Source organism: Varanus komodoensis, unplaced genomic scaffold (genome assembly GCF_004798865.1).
Source record: "Varanus komodoensis strain SLA01 unplaced genomic scaffold, ASM479886v1 scaffold230, whole genome shotgun sequence".
Taxonomy (NCBI): domain Eukaryota; kingdom Metazoa; phylum Chordata; class Lepidosauria; order Squamata; family Varanidae; genus Varanus; species Varanus komodoensis.
In genome coordinates this window covers 1-19890 of record NW_025335628.1, presented here as the reverse complement: position 1 = coordinate 19890, position 19890 = coordinate 1, and the positions used below count along the sequence as shown (strand labels likewise).

At 43.3% G+C, this 19890-nt stretch overlaps 2 protein-coding genes across 6 annotated transcripts in view; one reads left to right on the top strand and one right to left on the bottom strand.

Moving 5' to 3' along the window:
• Positions 1-3472, top strand: part of LOC123024450 (protein TANC1-like) — an 81190-nt gene extending 77718 nt beyond the window's left edge. For all 3 annotated transcript variants that reach the window (XM_044432160.1, XM_044432159.1, XM_044432158.1), the window contains one exon: positions 803-3472. In XM_044432160.1, the coding sequence (XP_044288095.1) occupies positions 803-2219 (1417 nt within the window). In that variant the 3' untranslated portion in view covers positions 2220-3472. The remainder of the gene's footprint in view (positions 1-802) is intronic.
• LOC123024451 (WD repeat, SAM and U-box domain-containing protein 1-like) lies at positions 3454-17836 on the bottom strand. Of its 3 annotated transcripts, none has more exons than XM_044432163.1 (4): positions 17585-17836; positions 9302-9442; positions 4657-4869; positions 3454-3917 (listed from the first exon to the last, which is right to left on the bottom strand). In XM_044432163.1, exons 1-3 carry the CDS (start codon positions 17805-17807, stop codon positions 4691-4693), a joined length of 543 nt encoding a protein of 180 aa, XP_044288098.1. In that variant the 5' UTR covers positions 17808-17836; the 3' UTR covers positions 3454-3917; positions 4657-4690. The 3 variants fall into 3 exon arrangements, 2 of the variants coding, with proteins under 2 accessions (XP_044288098.1, XP_044288096.1); XR_006414930.1 differs by lacking the exon at positions 3454-3917 and adding an exon at positions 8009-8072 and having other exon boundaries at positions 4777-4869; XM_044432161.1 differs by lacking the exon at positions 3454-3917 and having other exon boundaries at positions 4631-4869.
• Positions 17837-19890: the final 2054 nt, after the last annotated feature.

Genomic DNA, 19890 nt, shown 5'->3' with positions numbered 1-19890 from the left:
TCACAATCCCTGCTCCCTATTATAGTTTGACAGCAGGAGGAGGACTTTTCAGTCTGTGTACTAAGCTATGCCCATTTCTCACTTAATGGCAATTCCATGGTCAGTACGTTTATAGTTATGCTATGTTTAATCCCAGTCTTAGAGTACCAGGATAGTGTTTTCAACTGAAGAATTGATAATTTTGAAGACACCTTCTATAGGATGGTCTTTGGGAGAAATGGTAACTTTACTGCTATCCAAGTCCTATTTTTAGACAGAAGTAAAGAAACAATTTTATATGATGTGTTTATTTTGAAATAAATGTCAGTTCAGGCCAGAAAGGGAAAATAAAAATTAGTATCTAGCACTTCTATGTATTATCAGAATATTAAATGCCCTGCAACAACTCTCCTTCTCCCTTTGGCTTAGTATAGTTTGCTAAGAGAAAAGAAGGCAAATGGTGGGAGAAGGTCATGTAGGTGCAAGCTTTCACCTCTGCTAAAAATTTAGACATTGTTATGTGTAACTTCTTACCCTATTGCGATTGTGGCTGTGCAGGTGCTCGATCTCTTGGAGTGGGAGCGCAATCCTGGGCCGGGGCTTGCATTTTCATGGCAGTGGGATGCGGCATCATCTGAGCCAAGCCTCCCTGTGCCTGGTCTCCTAAGCTGTCTGAATTGTATCTTTTAAGGATCTTTGGGACCGATAGAAAGGCACACGCGATATGTAGCAACATGTAACATGCTACCACACTGGCCTGTTGGTATGTACCCGTTCAATTGTTAATGTGCCAGATTTATTTCACTCATTTTCCCTTCTTCAGGCAGTTTAACGCAGCCCTCTGTGATCTGCGAGAAGCCATAAAGTTGTGCCCTGGTAACCAAGAAATAAAGAGGTTACTAGCTCGAGTAGAAGAGGAGTGCAAGCAGCTCCAGAGAACACAGCAACAAAAGCAGCCATGTCCTCAGCCGGCACCACAGAGCAATGACTCTGACAATGAGAGGGATGCTCTTGTGCAGGATCACTTCAGCCTGGAAGAGATAGAAGAAGAAGAATTTTTGCATGAAGATGAGTCTGGTTTATGTGAGCCGAGGCCTCCGCTTTCTCAGGGTGCTTCATCTTGCAACAGAAACCCTCAAGAAGGCAGTCAGCAGAAATTTAGATCTGTATCCCCCCCAAACAGAGCAGGCAGTAGATATCTGCGAGAGCCTGGTTTAACCATGCAACCTACAAAACAAGCCCAGATCGTAAAAACAAACCAGCATCTGAATTCTGTCCAGTCAGGGCCAAGAACTGGATCTGTTCAGTCTGGCACAAAGACTCAGCCCCTTCAGTATCTTCCTCCGAGCCCTGTGCCCTCCAGACACCCAATGAACCCAAGCAACAACAAAGGCCAACATTTGGATGGGGCAGGCACACTCTCAGCAAGCATTACTGTAGGCAGTAGCTCTGCATTATTCAGCGAAAGACTGACTACTATCCAGGCTCCCTACTTGCAACACAGTGAAAGGGGATCTTCTCACGCTTTTATGAGTAAGTCCAAAACACATGAGAGGCTAGCTGTTCACACGCCTCCAACCATGGAAAAAACAAGCCCATCTCTTTCTCAAGGCACTGGTGAATTAAGGCAGCAAAGTTCTCTCTGTTCTGGCCCACTTTCTGCCAGCATGGTGCCGTCCAGTTCCACAAGCAGCTTGTCTTCAAGCAGTAGCTTCTCTGAGTCTGTAAAGGGACAAGGTCCAGACATGCGACTGAAGGAAACCAAGACTAGCCAAAATCAGAGTGGATCAGCAGAACACCGGCCTCGCAATACTCCCTTCATGGGGATTATGGATAAAACTGTACGGTTCCAGCAGCAGCAGATAAACCCATCAAATCGCAGTTGGCACGGCCAAGCTACAGAAGGATTTCTCAAAAGTGCTGGGGCAGCTCTGTCCTTGAATTCTGAGCAGTTCTCTGCCAAACAGTCAAACATCTCTGGCACGCAGGGTGCAACTTGCTCTTCTTCTTCCCTTGTGATGCCGGGAGAGAGTATCCAGAATGGAACTCAGTCTAAGGAACTTGAAGAATTAAAGTGCCAAGCATCTGCTAGCCCACAAGACAGCAGGTTAGCTAAGCCAGTGGCTCATTTGTATCAGGAAGTTCTCTCTAAACAACATTCTCAGCTTAGCAAAGACATCCATTCAAGTCACATCACTTCTACAAAGCCAAAGCGATCTTTTGTAGAATCAAATGTGTGATTAATACTAGCTGTTTTATCAAAAGCTACTAATAGGGATGAACCATGTTTCCTTGGTTATAAAACTTAGTGCATAGAGATATATAAGTTAGTGATATTAATCTCTAGGGAGTATATAACAAAGACCTGATCCATCTTGCCACTTTCCAAACATTAATCAGGCTGTCCAGGATGACCACTAGTATTAATCAAGAGATGGATGGCCACTACTTAGTTATTTGCTGATGCAGTGGAAGCATTCCATCATTCATGTTAAGCTTTGGAAGAGAAGATTTAAATAGGTGTGCCTGATTTGAAAAAGGTAAACAAGGCTGTATTCCTGTGCACACTTACTTGGGAGTAAATCCCACTGAACACAGTGACTTCTGAGTAAACATATATTGGATTGCACTGTAAATTTACTTTGTACAGCCATGTATATTATTGTTTAAAATGTATTAATTCAAGCAAGATTTTTGGTGGGAACCACAGAACATCTAGCTCTGTCCATGAATGTTTTCTTATCGGGAAGATTTCGTACTACTCTTCCGAGTTAATAACGATGCAGGTGTAATTTCAGGAAATCCATCACCTTTGTGCAAATTGTTTGAGTAGCCATCATGTGACTGAGGTTGGCTTTAACTATTGCAAGGCAGGGAGAAAATTACACAGGACTTTGCATGCATTTTGTTCAACATCCTGGTTAATTGCACTGAGTAATATTATGACATGTTAACATCATATAAACAGCACTTTACATAGTTTATCTAAACACCTCTTGAGGTGCAAAGTCAGTACAGGATGGAGAAGAAAGCAGAGGAATGTTAGTCTTGCTAGTGTTTTCACAGAACCCCAGTGAACAACTGAAGGACAAGTAGGGTAATTTGCTTTTCTAGGAACATCTGATACTTCCCCAGTTTTTCAGTTGGGAAATGCTTTTTTAAACGACAAGGAGGTTTTTGCGATGGCTAGTTTGGGAGGACATTCCTGTACATAATAAAGGTTGGGGTTGTCATATAAGCTGGAGTATTCTGTTGCCCTTTAACCATTATTCCCATGTGTACAATATGTGTGTACATTATAACAGCATTCTCGCACGATTTTTAAAAAAAATCCATAAAGGATTTTCAATTTTGAAAGGAATTGTTATTCTCTTGCTTATTTATTGTTTATCTTGGTATTTGTACAATCTTATTTTATTCTCTCGTTCTGTAGATCTATTTTTTGCACAGCTACTGTATTTTTCCCATATGAAATAAAAAGATTATTAATATAGTTTCTTTTTGAGTGCTATACATTTTGTACTGATACAACTCTTGAAAAGGTAAATCCAATGCAACTTTATAGTCCGAGTTAGTTCAAAATGAGGGCTATACAAACCTTCCTGTTTGTACAAAATACTGTTTGAGCTCAAGTGAGCAAATTCATGACATACATCTGGTACGTCATTCGCTATTTAATGATCAGCTCCTTGGTTTGCTAGTTGCTTTGACTTCCCTTGGTTGTTAGAATTGCTCTGAATTGCTTGTTGCATCTTCCATCCATGCATCATTAAGCCCCCACAGTGGCATGAAATAGTATTGGTGATGATGTGTTCATTTAATTTAATCTCTCCACATAGTGTAGTGTAGAAGTGTGTCATTTAGTTCCTTGACCATGCTCTGTCAAATATTGATTCACCACCTAATCTCTCTCACTAATGTCAAATCAGTAAGTAGCCCTGTGGAACAAATGTAACAAAGAAGCACGTCAGTGGGCTCCTAGCCAGAGGAATCCTGAGATTCACTGCTCACTGGTATCCCCTACCACATAGAATCAAAGAGTGCATGCTCAGGAGTAAATCTCACTGAGGTCACTGAGATAGTATTGTGGCTATAGCATTGCAGCCTGAATTCGATAAATGAAAGTCCTACTTGGCTCAATATGCCTAATTGTAAAGGATGTGAACATCCTCTCTCTTGTCCTCAAAATTTCACTGTTAAAGCATACATGTTTTTCCAATAATGACTAACTTGCACAAGTCTCTATGGAAGGCAATCTTTAAAAAAAAAAAAAAAAACCTTCCACAATTCCCCATTAGGTATGCAAATGTCAAGGTACTTAATTGTTCAATGCAATGCAAACATGAGTGAACTTTCCATTGGTACTAAGCATGATCCAGCATTTCTTAAGTTCTTACAAATGACTGAGGCATAGTGCAGTCCTGTGCATGTCTGTTGTTCACAGAAGCAAGCCTTGGCAATTTCGATGGTAATACATAGGTTGCAGCCTTCAGATGATTCAGTAAAACTCAGACATGAGTTTAACAAATATAGCAATTACGTAAGTATATTGATATCTGAATTTTTTAAAATTCAAATTCAAAGGTACTTAAAATTATACAGTTCTCACCATGTACACAGTGCTAACGTAAGTAAAAGAAAGGTACTAGCACCAAGTTCATAACTGAATTTATTTACCTACTTCAACTTCTTTGCTATTTGAAAAAAATATTTAGGATGATAGCTGCTCATTGTATTTTGGGTGAGTTTCTAACCAGCGATTGATAGCCATTTTCAGACTTCTGTTTGGGATAAGTACAAGTTTCTGAAGAGGGAGATTTGTCATGGGACTGGAATGCCTTTTCTTAACGATCCAATTTTCCATTGCTTGCTTCTCATAGGAATAGCCATCTAAAGAGAGAATTACAAACTTCACTGAATGCAGGGATATCAGCTCAATTTTTTGTACTACCACACTTTTAAGACACTGCATTATTAAAAAAATATCTGAACAGTACACCACATTGCAGCAATGTCTTAGTGTACAGCACTTTAAAATAATGAAGAACAAAATGACATGCATCAAGTTTACTTCCATTCAGACAGGAAAAGTCTTAACAGGCTGACTCAATGCAGCAACCTATTAGACCTCCAAACAGAAAACATTATAGTTCGGGAAGAAACCATTTTTGAGTCCAATAATAGCACTCATTCACCCTGAAAAAGCTAGAAATTTTGACTAGGTTGTTCCATGACAAGTAACTAGTTCAAACAAAGAACTAGTACTATGCATGGAAGGTAAACCCTCGGGATCTGGGATTGTTTTTGTTAGTGCTTTTTAGGGGGTGGGTGCATTGATGGTCCAAAAGCTACAGCATGTATTTGACAGATGGTAAGATCACCACAGTTTCTCTCGGTGCTAGCAAATCAGTAAAAACCCCTGTAGAAGACATATACATAAACAGTTTAATAGTATTTTAATAATGGTACTATTTTCCTTCTTTAAATGCACTTTTCTATAGGGGAAAAACATAAAATGATATGTAGATAGTTTAGAAGGAATATACATATGCTTTAGATGCCAAAGTCAAGATGCTGTTTCTTCAGTTAAAAGAATCTTACACAATGGAGCTAGGTATCATTGGTGCAAGCTGCAATAGTATCATCCTGGAACAATATACTCAGTGACTTTATGCTGTATAAAACAGCTACTTCTAACATGGTGCAGAATAAACATTTATTTTGATTCACATATGTATGCCTATGCTCTCTTTCCAGGGTTACTTCACACTTTAGAAGCAAGCCTGAGTTTGCTCACATGTATGCATCCAGCAGGGAGCTATGGCCAATCAGAGCTCTATACCATATCGAAGCCACACTGTAAAAGTAATGCGGAGAGGGCCCCAACTCCTCTTATCAATGTGTCCCTCTATTGTCTCTATTGCTGGACAGCAAGTGCCTCAGACTAGGGACAGATTATTTGCATATGGTACTCTGCAACACTGTAGACATGCTGTAGAAATATACATTTGAAGATATTTATTTATTTATTTATTTAAACATTTTTATGCCGCCCCATTCGCCAAAGCCTCGGGGCGGCTTATAACAATTAGTTAAATAATTATAATTAAAAATATAAACATTAAAATAAAATACATACAATATAAAATAAGCCGCCCTGGCCAGATAAAATTCAATAATAGTAACAGTTAAAATGCTGCTTAAATAAAAAGGTCTTCACCTGGCGCCGAACACCAAATAACGACGGCGCCAGGCGGACCTCTCTGGGGAGCGCATTCCATAGATTGGGCGCCACCACAGAGAAAGCCCTCCTCCGAGTACCCACCCTCCTGATTTCTTTCACGGAGGGTTCCCGGAGAAGGGCCTCTCCTGCCGATCTCAGGGGGGCGGCTGGGCATATATGGATGTAAGCGCTCCTTCAGGTAACCATAGATAGATCGATAACTAGGCAACAAATATTCCCTGAACCTTAGCTTACAACTGCATTTATCATAACAATATAATTATTTTTCTCAGGTGGAAAAAAATAATTTCTATGAAATTTAAAGTCATAGACTCAGAAGGTGATAGACAGCAGTGGTGGATAAATACACCCACCCACACCTTTCCCAAGCAGTTATTTAATGAATGCTAGGATTCTCAGTGTGCCTATTATTTAAATATTAATATTATAAAATTAGTTTCTAAAAGTTCATCACAAAGCTATCAAGGGGCAGAGCAGAGCTGCTATGCAAGGGCCCTTCTGTCCATTGCTTTTCATGTATAAAACAGGTGAATAGGTAGAAAATAGCAATGGACAAGCTGCATTTTAACAACTGTCAGAACAGCTTAAAAGAAAAATATTTGCGTTGCAAGTTTTTGTAAAAACCACTGCTTGCTTCTGCTTAAATCACATACACTTTGTACAGAAGCATGAAAATACTTCTTCAGTGATTTACAAAGCCCTTGACAATCACATGTTTGCCTTCACTATCTTCCTTTTGAAATAAGATGAAGAAATTAATCTCAGCAGCATGCACCCAAAGGTGTCTTCACTTTAGCAGAAAGGGCTTTTGCTCAAGCTAAGTAGCACACCAGATTCTCTGAGCTGTCCTCCTACTCCAGCTGCTCCAGAGTTGTAGGATCCTGAATCAGTTTGAGTAAACGAGCAACACCAACTCAGGACCTGAATGCCTAGCTGTCAGTGAATCAGTTTTTCCACACTTTGCCAGCTTTGCTTCCTTCTGTTTCTGTCCTCCTTGATACCTTCTCTTCTGTCTGGCAGGTCCCTTGAAATAATAAGTGTCTGATGATCTTGTCATACAACTTGGGCAGGGCAGTATCTTGGTGGCAGGGCATGTGCTTTACATGGCAGCTACCTCTTACCAGCCTTGCAATGTCAGGCTGCAAATACTCCTGTTTAAAATGAAAGCATGCTGCTGCTGGTCCATGAACGATACAGAGCTAATGGAACAATGGCAGAACTCAAGGAAGTTTCAAGGTATTACATTATCTTTTATGGCTTGTATGTGAGGAAAGTAATTGGGGAGTTAATAAATTACTTGGAATTCTGCAAACGACAACTGTTGCCATGTGTGATAGGCAGACTGAAGGACTTGCCTTAATAATACTTGTAGAGGCTTTCTTATTATTATTAATTATATTTCTATACCACCCATAGCCGAAGCTCTCTGGGTGGTTCACAACATTGAAGTCCCCCATCCAGATTCCAACCAGGCCTGACCCTGCTTAGCTTCCAAGATGAGGCGTGATCAGGCCCTTCAGGCTACAGACTGGCACAACATAATAAAGTTGTCTATGATAGCGTTCTGTGTTCTATTTTCAGTGGAAATTATTACTGAAAACATTTCTTAGCTGATCTTAAGTCAGAGTTTATAAGAAATAAAGGAAACACATTAAGGAACGCAAAGCAGCAGCATTCCAGCACAGGACAAAAATTGAGCAATCTAAGGAGGTATTTTCCTAGTGGGGAAATTCTAAAGGCCAATTCCAACAAGAGGCCTTATCACTGGTCACCGCCTGCATTTACCTCAGACGACAGGATTGGTGCCAAATGTTGAGGCCCTTCTTCAAACTCTACTAGCAGGAAAATCCTAAGGGCAAGAGGTGAAATAAAGTGATGCAGCCATGTCCAAGCCTTGCCAGGTCGCGCAAGCCAGAACAGGAGTGCTCATAACTGTGGCCCTGTGGCTCTCGCAATTCCACAGTGAAATCAGGGCTGCAACAGATGCTCCAATCAGAGCATTCAAAGATCTCCCAAAGCATTCAAAATCCAGCGGATTCCATCTGTCTCCAGGTGTGGACCATCTCAGCTCCTTGTGTTATTTCAATTTAATGTGTTTTACATTGTTTTCATGAATCCTGTGGGTAAATATCTGCACAATGTGCCTTCTTCAATGTAGGCTTCAGTCCTGATAACTGGGTATAGAATACATGCAAAATTGCCCAACACTCCCACCTGTATTACAAGATTGATGGAGAGGTGCGGTATTAGCCAAACTGGGTAGCACCAATGGAGACTTTGTATTTCGGTGTGGAGCAGTGTTCCTAAAGCAGCACTGGGAACTTCAGTGGTACCTCGGCTCACAAACGTCTCAGTTCACAACCAAATCAGGTCACAAACAGAAATGTCTGAAAAATTTTGCCTCGGGTCGTGAACTCTGCAAGTAACGATTGCAATTGCACCTGCCTCCCCCCCCCCCGAGCACACCCACAATCACACCCGCCTCCCTCCCCAGTGTGCCCGCGATTGCCTCACCCCAGCCCCCACAATCGCACCCACCTCCCCCCAGCCCGCCAGCGTTCGCGCCTGCCTCTCCTCCAAGCAGGCCCACGATCGCGCCTGCCTCCCCACTTAATGCACCAGCAATCACACCCGTCTCCCCCCCGAGTGCGTCTGCCTCTCCCCTGAGTGCGCCCGCGATCATGCCTGTCTCCCCCCCTCAGCGCACCAGCTTCAAATTTTTGTGATTTAAAAAAAAAATAGTTACAGAATGGAATAACCTTATTTACATTGAACCTTATGGGGAAATTTGACTTGGCTCATGACCAATTTGAGTCATGACCAGAGTCCTGGAACGGATTAAGTTCATGAGCCAAGGTACCACTGTACATCCTCAAGCTTGGGCATCCAGTACAGGATGCCTTCACACAAAGCCTTGCCGTATGTAGGCAGGGCTTGATTGTACAACAGAAGATGAAGACAGACCCTTGCTGCTTCTAGCAAAGGTGTCAATCAACTGAATGCTAGGCCTATGCACAGATTTTCTATTACATTTACAGAATAAAAATACAACTAGTATGTATTTTTATGCACACCTACCTGCTGCAATGACTGGCTCCTTCATAAGCTCCCTTGTTATGGGGCACAGAAATTCATCAGGGATACCGACACAGGCAGAGTTCATTTCAGTCCTCAGCTCACTGATTTTTCGCAACACTTTACTGCGGAGACCTAAGGATTCTAGAAAGGAATACACATATTGTCCACGTTAATATAAGCACCAAGACATCTAAAGTTAAAGATAAATGTTCAGTCTGTGGCACAGACTGTTGTTTAGAATTCAGATAGCATTCTTGCCCGTGAAGCTTGAATTAGTTCCCAAATTACTTCAGTGACCTGCAACTATATTGGCTGATACCTGATTGTTCAAAGGCAGACTAAACACAAAAGAGGACTGGTCATGACCAATGTTTATGGAGCACCTGAGAGCCTGGTGATGTTTCAGAAACAGTTGTAACTGGGGGTGGCGGCAATGCCCGCAGCCAGTGTGGCTATATTAGCCTTTCTTAATCCTATTGTGTAATGGCCATGACTATGAGTGAATGCAAAATCCTGTACTTTGCTTTGCTGTCCTAATTTCACTGTTGTTCATCTTACATGGCAATTAGTTTGGAAAATAAGCTAGTTCTATTTGCATGGTAATAAAGTCATCTTTCTAAGAGGTGTCAAAAACAATCAAACAGGCTAATGAAATGCCACCTGCTGGTCACCCTCTCTTCAATTAAATGCTTCTGGGAGAAGAGAAAACTAACGTAAGAGGACAGAAACAAAGCAATTCCCAGAAAGCAATGACAGAAGAGTGTGTGTTCTGCGCTTGCAAACTTTATTTCATTTTTATACCCTCCTATAGCTGAAGTTCTCTGGAAGGTTAACAAAAGTTAAAAATACACAAACAAGAAAGAGAAAAAAACCATATGACAATAAAACGACAGCATTTGCAACCAAACTAAGACAGAGGTATACTAGCAGTATAGGATAAAATATAATATTAAAACTAAAGTTAAAAAGTTAACTGTTAAAATATTGGGAAAATAAAAAGGTTTTACCCAGCACTGAAAAGAATAGAGAGTAGGCACCAGGAACACCTCTTTGGGGAGCTCATTCCATAGCCAAGGTGCCACAGCCAAAAAAGGCCCTTTCCCCTGGTAGCCACTCTATTTATTTACTTTGGAAAGGGTTTCTAAAGAACCTCCAAAGATGACCTACGGTCCAGGGCACCTATAGAACAAGGTGTTCCTTCAGGTAACCTGACACTAAGCTGGTTTGGATTTTGAATGTTAATACTAGCACTTTGAATTGGACCCAGACTTCAACTGGCAGCCAGAGCAGCTGGAAGGGGATTGGGTAATATGTTCTCGCAAGCCAGTTCCCATTTACAATCTTGCTGCCCTCTTTTGGATCAGTTGAAGTCTCCAGATCATTTTCAAAGGCACCCCACATAAACCTAATGAGAGGTTACTAGAACATGGATTACTGGAGCTAGGCTCTGTCTGTCCAAATAGGGTTATAGGTTGTGTATCAGCTTAAGCTGATAAAAGGTGCTCCATACCATGAGTTCACTAGTGTTTCAAGTGCCAGTTCTGGATCCAGGAGCACCCCCAAACTACAAACCTGGTCCTTTAGGGAGAGTGCAACCTCATCCAGAATAGGTTGAATACCGCCCAACTGGACAGACGAACCACCCACTAACAGCACTGCCATGGCGTTGAAGAATAATCTTCCAGCACCATGTTTGGGAATTGGCTGGTCAAGCAGGAGCAGAGCCACTGCAATGCCATACCTCCTACTCATAGCCCAGTCAGTCTATCTGCAAGGTTACCAAGGTCAATGGTATTGAAAGCTGCTGAGCAGTCCAGGCAAATCAACAGAATTGCAATGCCCTTGTCTTTCTCCTGGCAAAGGTCATCCCACAGGATGACCAAGCCTGTTTCAGTTCTAAAATCAGTCCTGATTGAAATGGAGCTAGATAATCTGTTTCATTCAAGAGTGTCTGGAGCTGTTCAGCCACCACCTGCTCAAGCATTCCGTTCCTTGCCCAGGAATGGAATGCTGGCCACATGCCTATAGTTGTTAACTATAGGATAGGTTTTTCCAGGAGTAGCTTAATTCCAACCTTTCTAAGGAGACTGGCACCACTCCCTCTCTCAAGGAAGCATGTACAGGCTCCTGGGCCAAGCTACAAATCCCTTCCTTAATTCTTGTAATAAGCCATGACAAGCAAGGGTCAAGCACACAGGTCAGACTTGATCAAGCACCTTGTCCACATCCTCAGGCTTCAGTTACTGAAGCTCAAAGTCTAAACCTCAATAGGAAGGGATCTCACCATGACAAGGGAATTGATGTTAAACCGCTGCACTCCAATATCACTATCCTCCTGCCCAGTAAAGAAAAGCCGATCAGGAGTGTCCTTTCACATGTGTTAGGCTTATAACATGTTAAGACAGCCATGGTTGTCATGGCAGCCCCAGATAAAGCATTCCTGGCATGGAGGTCGAGATCCTCCAGAACCATCATACTGGGGATCCTCAACACCAGATTCAAGACCACCTCCATTACCTCAAGCAGGGAACCTGATGGGCAGTGGGGTGGGCAGTCCACCAGCAGAATCCCTAATCTGTTTCAAGCACCCAGCACAAGATACAAGAGCTCAAGACCTGTCCCGAGGAGGAGATTGTATTCCTATAGGCCATGGCCTCCCCGCTTCCCCAGCCCTCAAGTTGATGCTGGTGCTGTATGGAATGCCCAGGAGCCACAGCTGAAAGGGTGACCCTTCCCAGATTACCCACCCAGGTCTCAGTGATACAAGCCAGGTCAGCCCCTTCATCCATAGTCAAGTCATGAATGAGGGAGGTCTTCTTATTTTGGGCTGACCTGCCATTCAGCAGCAGCACCAGAGCTGAGGGCAAGGTGGTAAGGCTTCCAGGAATCATCCGGTAGGTGGAAGAACCAGAAGAGGGGATAGCTGTGAGGTATCTAGCCCTCTTCCTTGGCTGGTTTGTTAATCCCCCACTGCCATACCGCACCCTACCTGTGACCCTGGTAATTGGGGTACCCGTTGATCCCCAAAACTACACAGAAGCATAATTAAAATGAGTATGACAAAAGCACGAAAAAAAACAAGCTGCTCCAGCTCTATGGCAGTCGATTGCAACTACTGTGCAACTCTTCTCTTCCCCTGCCAAAGCCCAGCACCCAAACAGTCACCAAACAGGCACTGTTCAGCCGCTGCCCAAGGCGACTGCCTTGGCCTTCACTCCTCAGTGAAGTAGTTGCTTGTGGTAGGGCCCCACCATGAGCACGGCTGCTGCCTCTCCAGTGAGAGCAGACAGCCACTTCACCAGGCAAAAGGATCCTTAAATCCAGTTCATTTTGAAAAAGGATAGTAACAGCCCTATCCCAGAGGGTCAGGCACATTTTAAGTTCATTGATTTCTATAAGCTTACACATGTATTCCATTGTCCAAGCTGTGAAAGAAGACAACGAGAAGTACAAGCATGCACACAAGCAAAGTCATGCTCTGGCTAGGCTCTGACATTCAAATACTGACACATGCTATTAGCACAGAATGATATTCAATTTTCTGAAGTATGAAATATTTTAAATGTTTTGTATCCCAAACTTCAAATAAGAAATTGTGCAGCATGAAACCTTGCCAGCATTTAGCAGAGGATAATCTCAGTGAGGTTTGTACAAGTTCCCTTGGACTTCATCTTAAGGCTGCTCTAAACTACAGACTTCTTTAGCACTTACTATAACACTTTTCTCTCCACATGAAGCTATTTGCTTAATACGGAGCCTGTAGAATAGTTCTGGAAGGGTTCAAAGCATGCTCATGACTTTGTGACATTCCAGTTGGTTCTAATACAAACATCAGCCTAAGATGACTTTCAAGCTGTTGTATGTATCCCACCTGATGGCTACTCATTTTTTTAATCTGTAACTTTACACACAGTAACTACTAGAAGCATACTTCCTTGTCCTCTCCTTGCCACCTCTCCAGCTCTCTGATATTGCTACACAGAAGGGCTGAATTTATGTGTAGAGAGAACCTCCCCAAAGTGGCAGCTTCCATGAACAGAACCCTTCCATCCATAGAAGGCAGATGCTGGACTCAGCCCATAGATCTCAATGGATCAGCTCTCTGTCATTGGTTTGTGTCATGAAGTCATCTCCTATGAATGTGTACCCTCCAAATTGTCCTGCCCTTAACAGTCCTACTCAGTTCCTGCAAACGTAAGGCTGTGGCTTCCTTTCAGAATTGATCCATCTCTCATCTGGTTTTCTTCTTCTGCCTTTGATTTTTCCTAGCATTATTATCTTCTTTAGCTTTTTCATGATATGCCCAAGTAAAAACAGTTTCAGTTTTGTCATTTTTGTTTCCAGGTAAAGTTGTGGCTTGATTTGATCTGTTCTGCTTCTTTCTGGTGGTCTGTGGTACTTGCAAAGCTCTCCTCCAGCACCATGTTTTAAATGCATTTTTTTTTCTTTTAGCATTTTTCACTGTCAACTTTCACACCCAAAGTGATCAGGCATACAACAGTCTGGATGATCTCAGCCTTGGTCCCCAGTGAGGCATCCTTACACTGGATACTCTTCTCTAGTTCCTTCACTGCTGCCTTTCCAAGTCTCAATGCTTCTTGGCTGCAGTCTCTGTTTGAATTGATGACTGAGCCGGTATATGTGAAATCCTTCACAACTTTCAATTATGCAGTCTATTTGATTTCTATACTGGCCATCTGTTGATGTCTATGTGTACAGTCATCTGATCGGTTGCCTGAAATATGTATCAGCAATAAAGAGATTGTTGGCTTCACAGAATCCTTTTCGTCACCTTTCCTCATGGTGTTTGTGCAAATAGATTTGGACTCTGTGCATGGAGCCTGTTGTTGGAAAGATTGTGCAGCTAAGAGAGTTTCGACAGAATTGTCCACTCAAGAGGCTCTGGAACCATGCCACGGCTCAAATCCATCTCTGCCTTGATATTGGAGGGAGAGATTTGAAATATGCCACCAATCTAACCCCCTTCCAAGCTCTGGCTCCAAGCCAACCAGCCACTCCATTGCTGGCACATTTCCACACCAAACCATTTGGGACCAACCACTGAAGTGACTGTTCCCATCTCGGATTGGATCTGCCTATTTGATCGCAGCAGCCTACTGTAGGTTCTATATCCTGGGTGCGGGGGGAGAGGTACCATCACCACAGCCTCGCCTACAACCTGCCTATTGGCCCAAACTCTACAGGAGGCAGGAGCAATTCTTCATGCCACCAACTTTCCAGAAAACACCACCTCTGCCTCCACACCCCCAGCACTGATTTCTCAACCCATCCAACTTCAAGGGATCCGCAGAGCCTCCAGTGCTATGCCACCATGCTGATCCAGCCCTCCTTCGCTACAAGTCATTTTTCTGAACATATACAGCCAAAGAGTGTTAGACCCTCTTACTGATGCCGTGCAGAGGGAGGAATTGAAGCCACTGCCAGTCCCTTCCTCTAAACTCCACTATAGCTCATCCAGCAATCCTGGGAGGCTCTGTCCACAATGGCACCAATGCCCAAATGGCTGGAAAGCATTTACAAGTTGTCAGAGAAGGATGTGGCCTTCCTTTTTCAACACCCCAAACTGAATTCTATCAGAAAGCCATGTTGAGGACACTCCATGACGTATGATGCGGGACACTTTGGGGAGGCACATCTGAGCTATCTCAGCCTTGAGACTCAAGGTGGCCAACTACCAGGCTACCATGCAAGGTTCCAGCCTTTCCTGTAGGAGAAGCTAGGAGCTCTGTGTGACCACTTACCGGAGCAGCAAACTCACAAGCATTTTCTAGGCTGAGGCAGTACATCTCTCCAGAACGCAAATTAACATTGCAAGGCACCAATGTAAGCATGGCACAGAGGCTATGATAAGAGCAGTAGCACTGTGGAGGCACGCTTGTCTACACTCGCCTGATCTCTCTTAGGGGTTCACTCCCATATCAAACTCCCGGCATTTGATAGGGAAAGGATCTTGGATGCAAGGATGAACAAGTAGATAGATTTGACCTGAACACCATGAGAAAGATGAGGATCTACCAGCCTCCCCCTCCTTAAGACCACATAAATGGCTTTGGCCCAGTTCATTTGATGGCCCAGCCTTGAGTCCCAGTAGACAGACCTTCACTAATGGAAGAAGCTTAACATTTGCTCTGCTATCAAGGCAGAAAGACAGTCCCAGTCAAAACTGACAAGGACAAAGGCACCCCAACTGTGGACTATCTCCCTGGGCTAGCCCCTTTTATTCTTCAATTTGTGTGAGGACCATTTGTCTCTCTTCCTGCTTGCCAGGAAGCAATAACCTTGGGTATCTCAGTTCTGTCTACTGTGGACAGAGATTACAGGATCAGGTCAGACACTCTCATACCCCTTGGCACCATAAGAACTATGGTTCCATCAGCAACCTTGCTTGCGGAAATAGTCTCTCTGCTAGCCAAGAAGGCCACAGAACAGTCGATGTCCCCCAATCTCACCTGCGCTTTTTTCCCGTTATTTCATGGTACTGAAGTGAAATGGAAGGGTCTGACCATTCTTGTACCTGAGAGGTCTTAATTCTTTCATTCTATTGAAGAAGTTCTGGAGAGTGACGTTGCAGGGCAACCTGACACAACTTCAACAAGGAGACTGGTTCACAGCAGTAGATCTGAAGGGTGCTTATTTCCACGTAGCAACAGTATGCTCTCCCATGCAACCCCTTCACTTCTAGGTCAGAAGAGAGACCTTCCGGTTTTCAGTTTTGCCTACTGGGCTTCCTACTGCCCCAAGAGTTTTTACAAGATACAAGGCTGCTACATCCATTTATGCCTCCAGAAAGTCCAGGAAAGGACTACAATGAGGTATAGGTATACCTATACCTGGACAACTGGCTTCTGGTGGCATTTTAGTGGAAGGCTGAATCTGTGTTTGAATGTTAAAAAATCTGTTCTCTCCTTTTCCTAGTCTCATCTTCTAGCGCTATTTCTTGTTTCATTTTAGGAGATACCAGGTAAGAATATTAAGAAGTGGTTTATCGTTGCCTTCTTCTGAGCATTACTAGCCAGAGCGAGCTTAAGCTTTCCTGTCATTATCTATGAAAGGTCCTCTGCCAGTGTCAGCTTCAACTGCCACTGCTGCCCAGAAGCTTCCCTTCAGGAGTTTCTCTGCCTACACTACCACCAGAGATACTGATTCTCTTCTATTGATGTGACCATCCCTGCTGAAGAGGGTGGATGCAACTTAGTCTGATGTCTTGGTTTGGACCATTCTGCCTTGGCTGACTCTGGAAACTGGCCTAGTGAGAGAGAAATCTGGTTTCCTGGAGGCACTGCTCTTGGCCTCTCTGCCACTCTCAGAAGTTGCCATTGATTTATGCATCCATGACTGGGGGAGGGGGTACTCTAAATATGACTAAATCTAGATCCAGGTTGAAAATCAAGTAACAATTACCAGACTAAGGAAACATGTAACTCATCACATTATTGATACTGCACCAAAAGGCAGACTGCAGAGCTTCATTATCATACAGATTTCCTTTCACTCTAGCTGGATAAACTAGATTTCCTTTCACTCTAGCTGGATGAATTCTGAAGAACTCAGAAGGCTTTTCCCTAATATATGACATTTTAGTTGCTCTAATAAAGGTATTGTCCTACTTGGATTTTTTTCTTATGGTTCAATATGGCTACCTCCACTGCTTTTTAAAAATCCCTTGATAATGGGAACTTTGTCATATGGCTGTCTTAAGAAACAGGAAAAAACCAAATGGAAGAATCTTGCAACCATAATATTCAAAGTAAATCAGAATACAGTCAGTCCCCAAATTATGAATGTCTGAGTTATGAACAACCTGTACTTAAGAACTGCCATAAATCCTATTAGTTTTTAAAAATTACTGCAGAAAATCATCATCACCATAGAGAGGGAGGAAGCAAGAGGGTAGAGAGGGAGAAATCCAAAGAATGCCTTCCTGCCCCATTCATCGAGAGAGGGAAAACTTGCCAGCATTTCCTTGCTGCAAAAAGGCGGCACTGGTGAGTTCAGGCGTGTGTGTGGGGTGGGGGCGGGGTAGAGATGTTCATTATCTTCCCACTTTCATATGCAAAGTGGACTACAGGGGTCCTGTATCTCTAGCTGCCATGAATGAGGAGGGCTGACTATGCATAATCTGACTTGCATACAAATTTGACCTAAAGACACATTTCTGTTTTCTCAGGAACGGAACTTGTTCGTAACCTGGGCATTGCCTGTACATACTGCAAACAAGTGTAAAGAAATTGTGAAGGTTTTTGTCATTGTTAACAGCCTTACCAATTTTTAAATCATCTGCCAAGCTCTCTTTTGTAAGACTCAGCAGTTCTTTACCATCAATGTTGTTCCTTTTGAAAATGTCAACTAGGTCTTGTAAATTGTGTGTGCACAACCAAACTGAAACTTCTTCTTCAGACCAGTTATCAACAGGCGTCTTTGGTTCCTCTGTCAGTGTGCCTCCTGAGAGAAGATGAACAGGAAATTTTGCATACATGAAGTACATATTTTAGATGAAACTGCCAAAATATTACACAGACTTTGAAAACTGCTCTGAAAAAAATCCCTGTGATTCCATCTTTTTTGTGTCAGACTTTAGAAACTGCTTCATAATGGGAATTTCCTCTGCATACTCTGCATTTACAAGAAAGCAAATAGTGCTTTAATCATTATCTATTATTAATGGATCCAACCAAGATTTGTGCTTAACACAGCTCTGCTTGTGCTGGAAGAAGGGGAAAGGGCAGCAATTTTTGTTGATTCCTATAAAAGGCTGTTCCAGAAGGCTGTGGAAAAGTTAACAGTAGCATCAGAGCTAGTACATACTGGGGCTACAGGAGGACCTGGTGAAACTTGCCACCCTGATCCTTTTTCTAACAAAGAACCTCTATTGCAGTGATGGCGAACCTTTTAGAGACCAAGTGCCCAAACTGCAACCCAAATCCCACTTATTCATCGCAAAGTGCCAACACTACAACAAAACCTGAAAACTGAGGTTTTAGTTCAGTTCAGCTCAGACATGTCTGAGCTGTGAAAGCTCAGACATGTCACGGCTAATGAGTCACGGCTCATGATGTCATCTCCTGGTGCTGCTACTCTGAGCATGCACATGGCCCCTATGTGCGCTGTTACCCGATGCTGGGGAGACTTGGCTTCTATGCCATAGGATTTGCCACCACTGCTCTATTGCATCCAATTCTTTTCACTAATGGAAGAAGCCCTCCCATGTGCAGGGGGAAACCCATGAACCTGTTCAGAGATGTGGCATGCCCATGGAGCCCAGCTTGCATTTTGACTCTGGGAGTGGCCATGTCATGCATAACTCTAAAACAGGTCATGGGTTATGAGAAGGGTTAGCTCTTGGGTTGCCTACGCGCTTGAGTTTGCACGTCACAAGAACCCAACTTGGGTTGCATTTCCAAAACAGTGGCCATACACATTCCACATGTGCTGCAACCTGTGAGTTAAATTAATAGCCCATGGCAGATTATAATATCGTGTGGACACTGTATTAGGTGGCAATCCTATGGCTCCCAGACATTGGTTGAGGGGCCATAGGATAGTGGGCATTCCCCACTCCAAGGTCAGATACAGTATTATGACCTCAGAAAGGGAAATCAGAGATCCAACTTCATCAGTCCTAACTCTTCAAAGCCATCACTGAAGGAACGACATGGGCTAGCTTCCACAGTCAGAAAAGCAATGTCAAAATGTGAGGGAAAGAGGTGCTCAAATGGGCAGGAAGGGAAAGAGACTGAAGAGGCCAGGATACAAGCTGTCTTCCCCCTCTGTAGTGCCATCACTAGACAGAAAAAAAGCCTAATGAAAAAATGCAATAACTGGAAGATGGGAAGGTGAGGTTTACCTCTGCCATTCTACTGCCCTGCCAGTTTTAGCCCACCAGGTCACTGGATACACTCAGTGCAAGATGGAAGATGCTGGAGGCTGAATGCAACCCATTCAACTGTGCCATTATATGTAAAATTTCAAACAACTAAGACAGTTATAGTAAGATACTAGATTGCTAAAAGCAGATGACATATGGATCTGATCATATGCTGCCAAATGTGTAAATTATATTTGCTGCTTCCTTGCAGAAACACTTGAGATGGTCCCACCTATATCTTTAAACCATCTTGGTACAGTGGCACTTTGGCTCACAAACTTAATCCGTTCCAGGACTCTGGTCGTGACCCAAATTGGCGTGAGCCAAGTTAAATTTCCCCATAAGATTCAATGTAAATAAGGTTAATCTGTTCTGTAACTACTTTTTTTTAATCAGAAAAATGTGAAACAAAGTGACAAAGAACAACAAAGATCACGGCCATCTCCCTCCCCCACACACACACCATGAGCACGAGCGCGGCCATCTCCCTGCCCCCCAGCACAACCAAGATGGCACCCGTCATCCCTGCACACACCTGTCATTCCGGTGCGCTGGGAGGGGGAGGAGATGGGCTAGGAGAGAGGGGAGCGATCATGGGCGCGCTCGTGCTGGTGGGGGGAGATGGCCAAGATCATGGTTGTGCTCATGCAGGCGCAATCTCGGCCATCTTCCCCCACCAGCACGATTGTGGCCATTTCCCCAC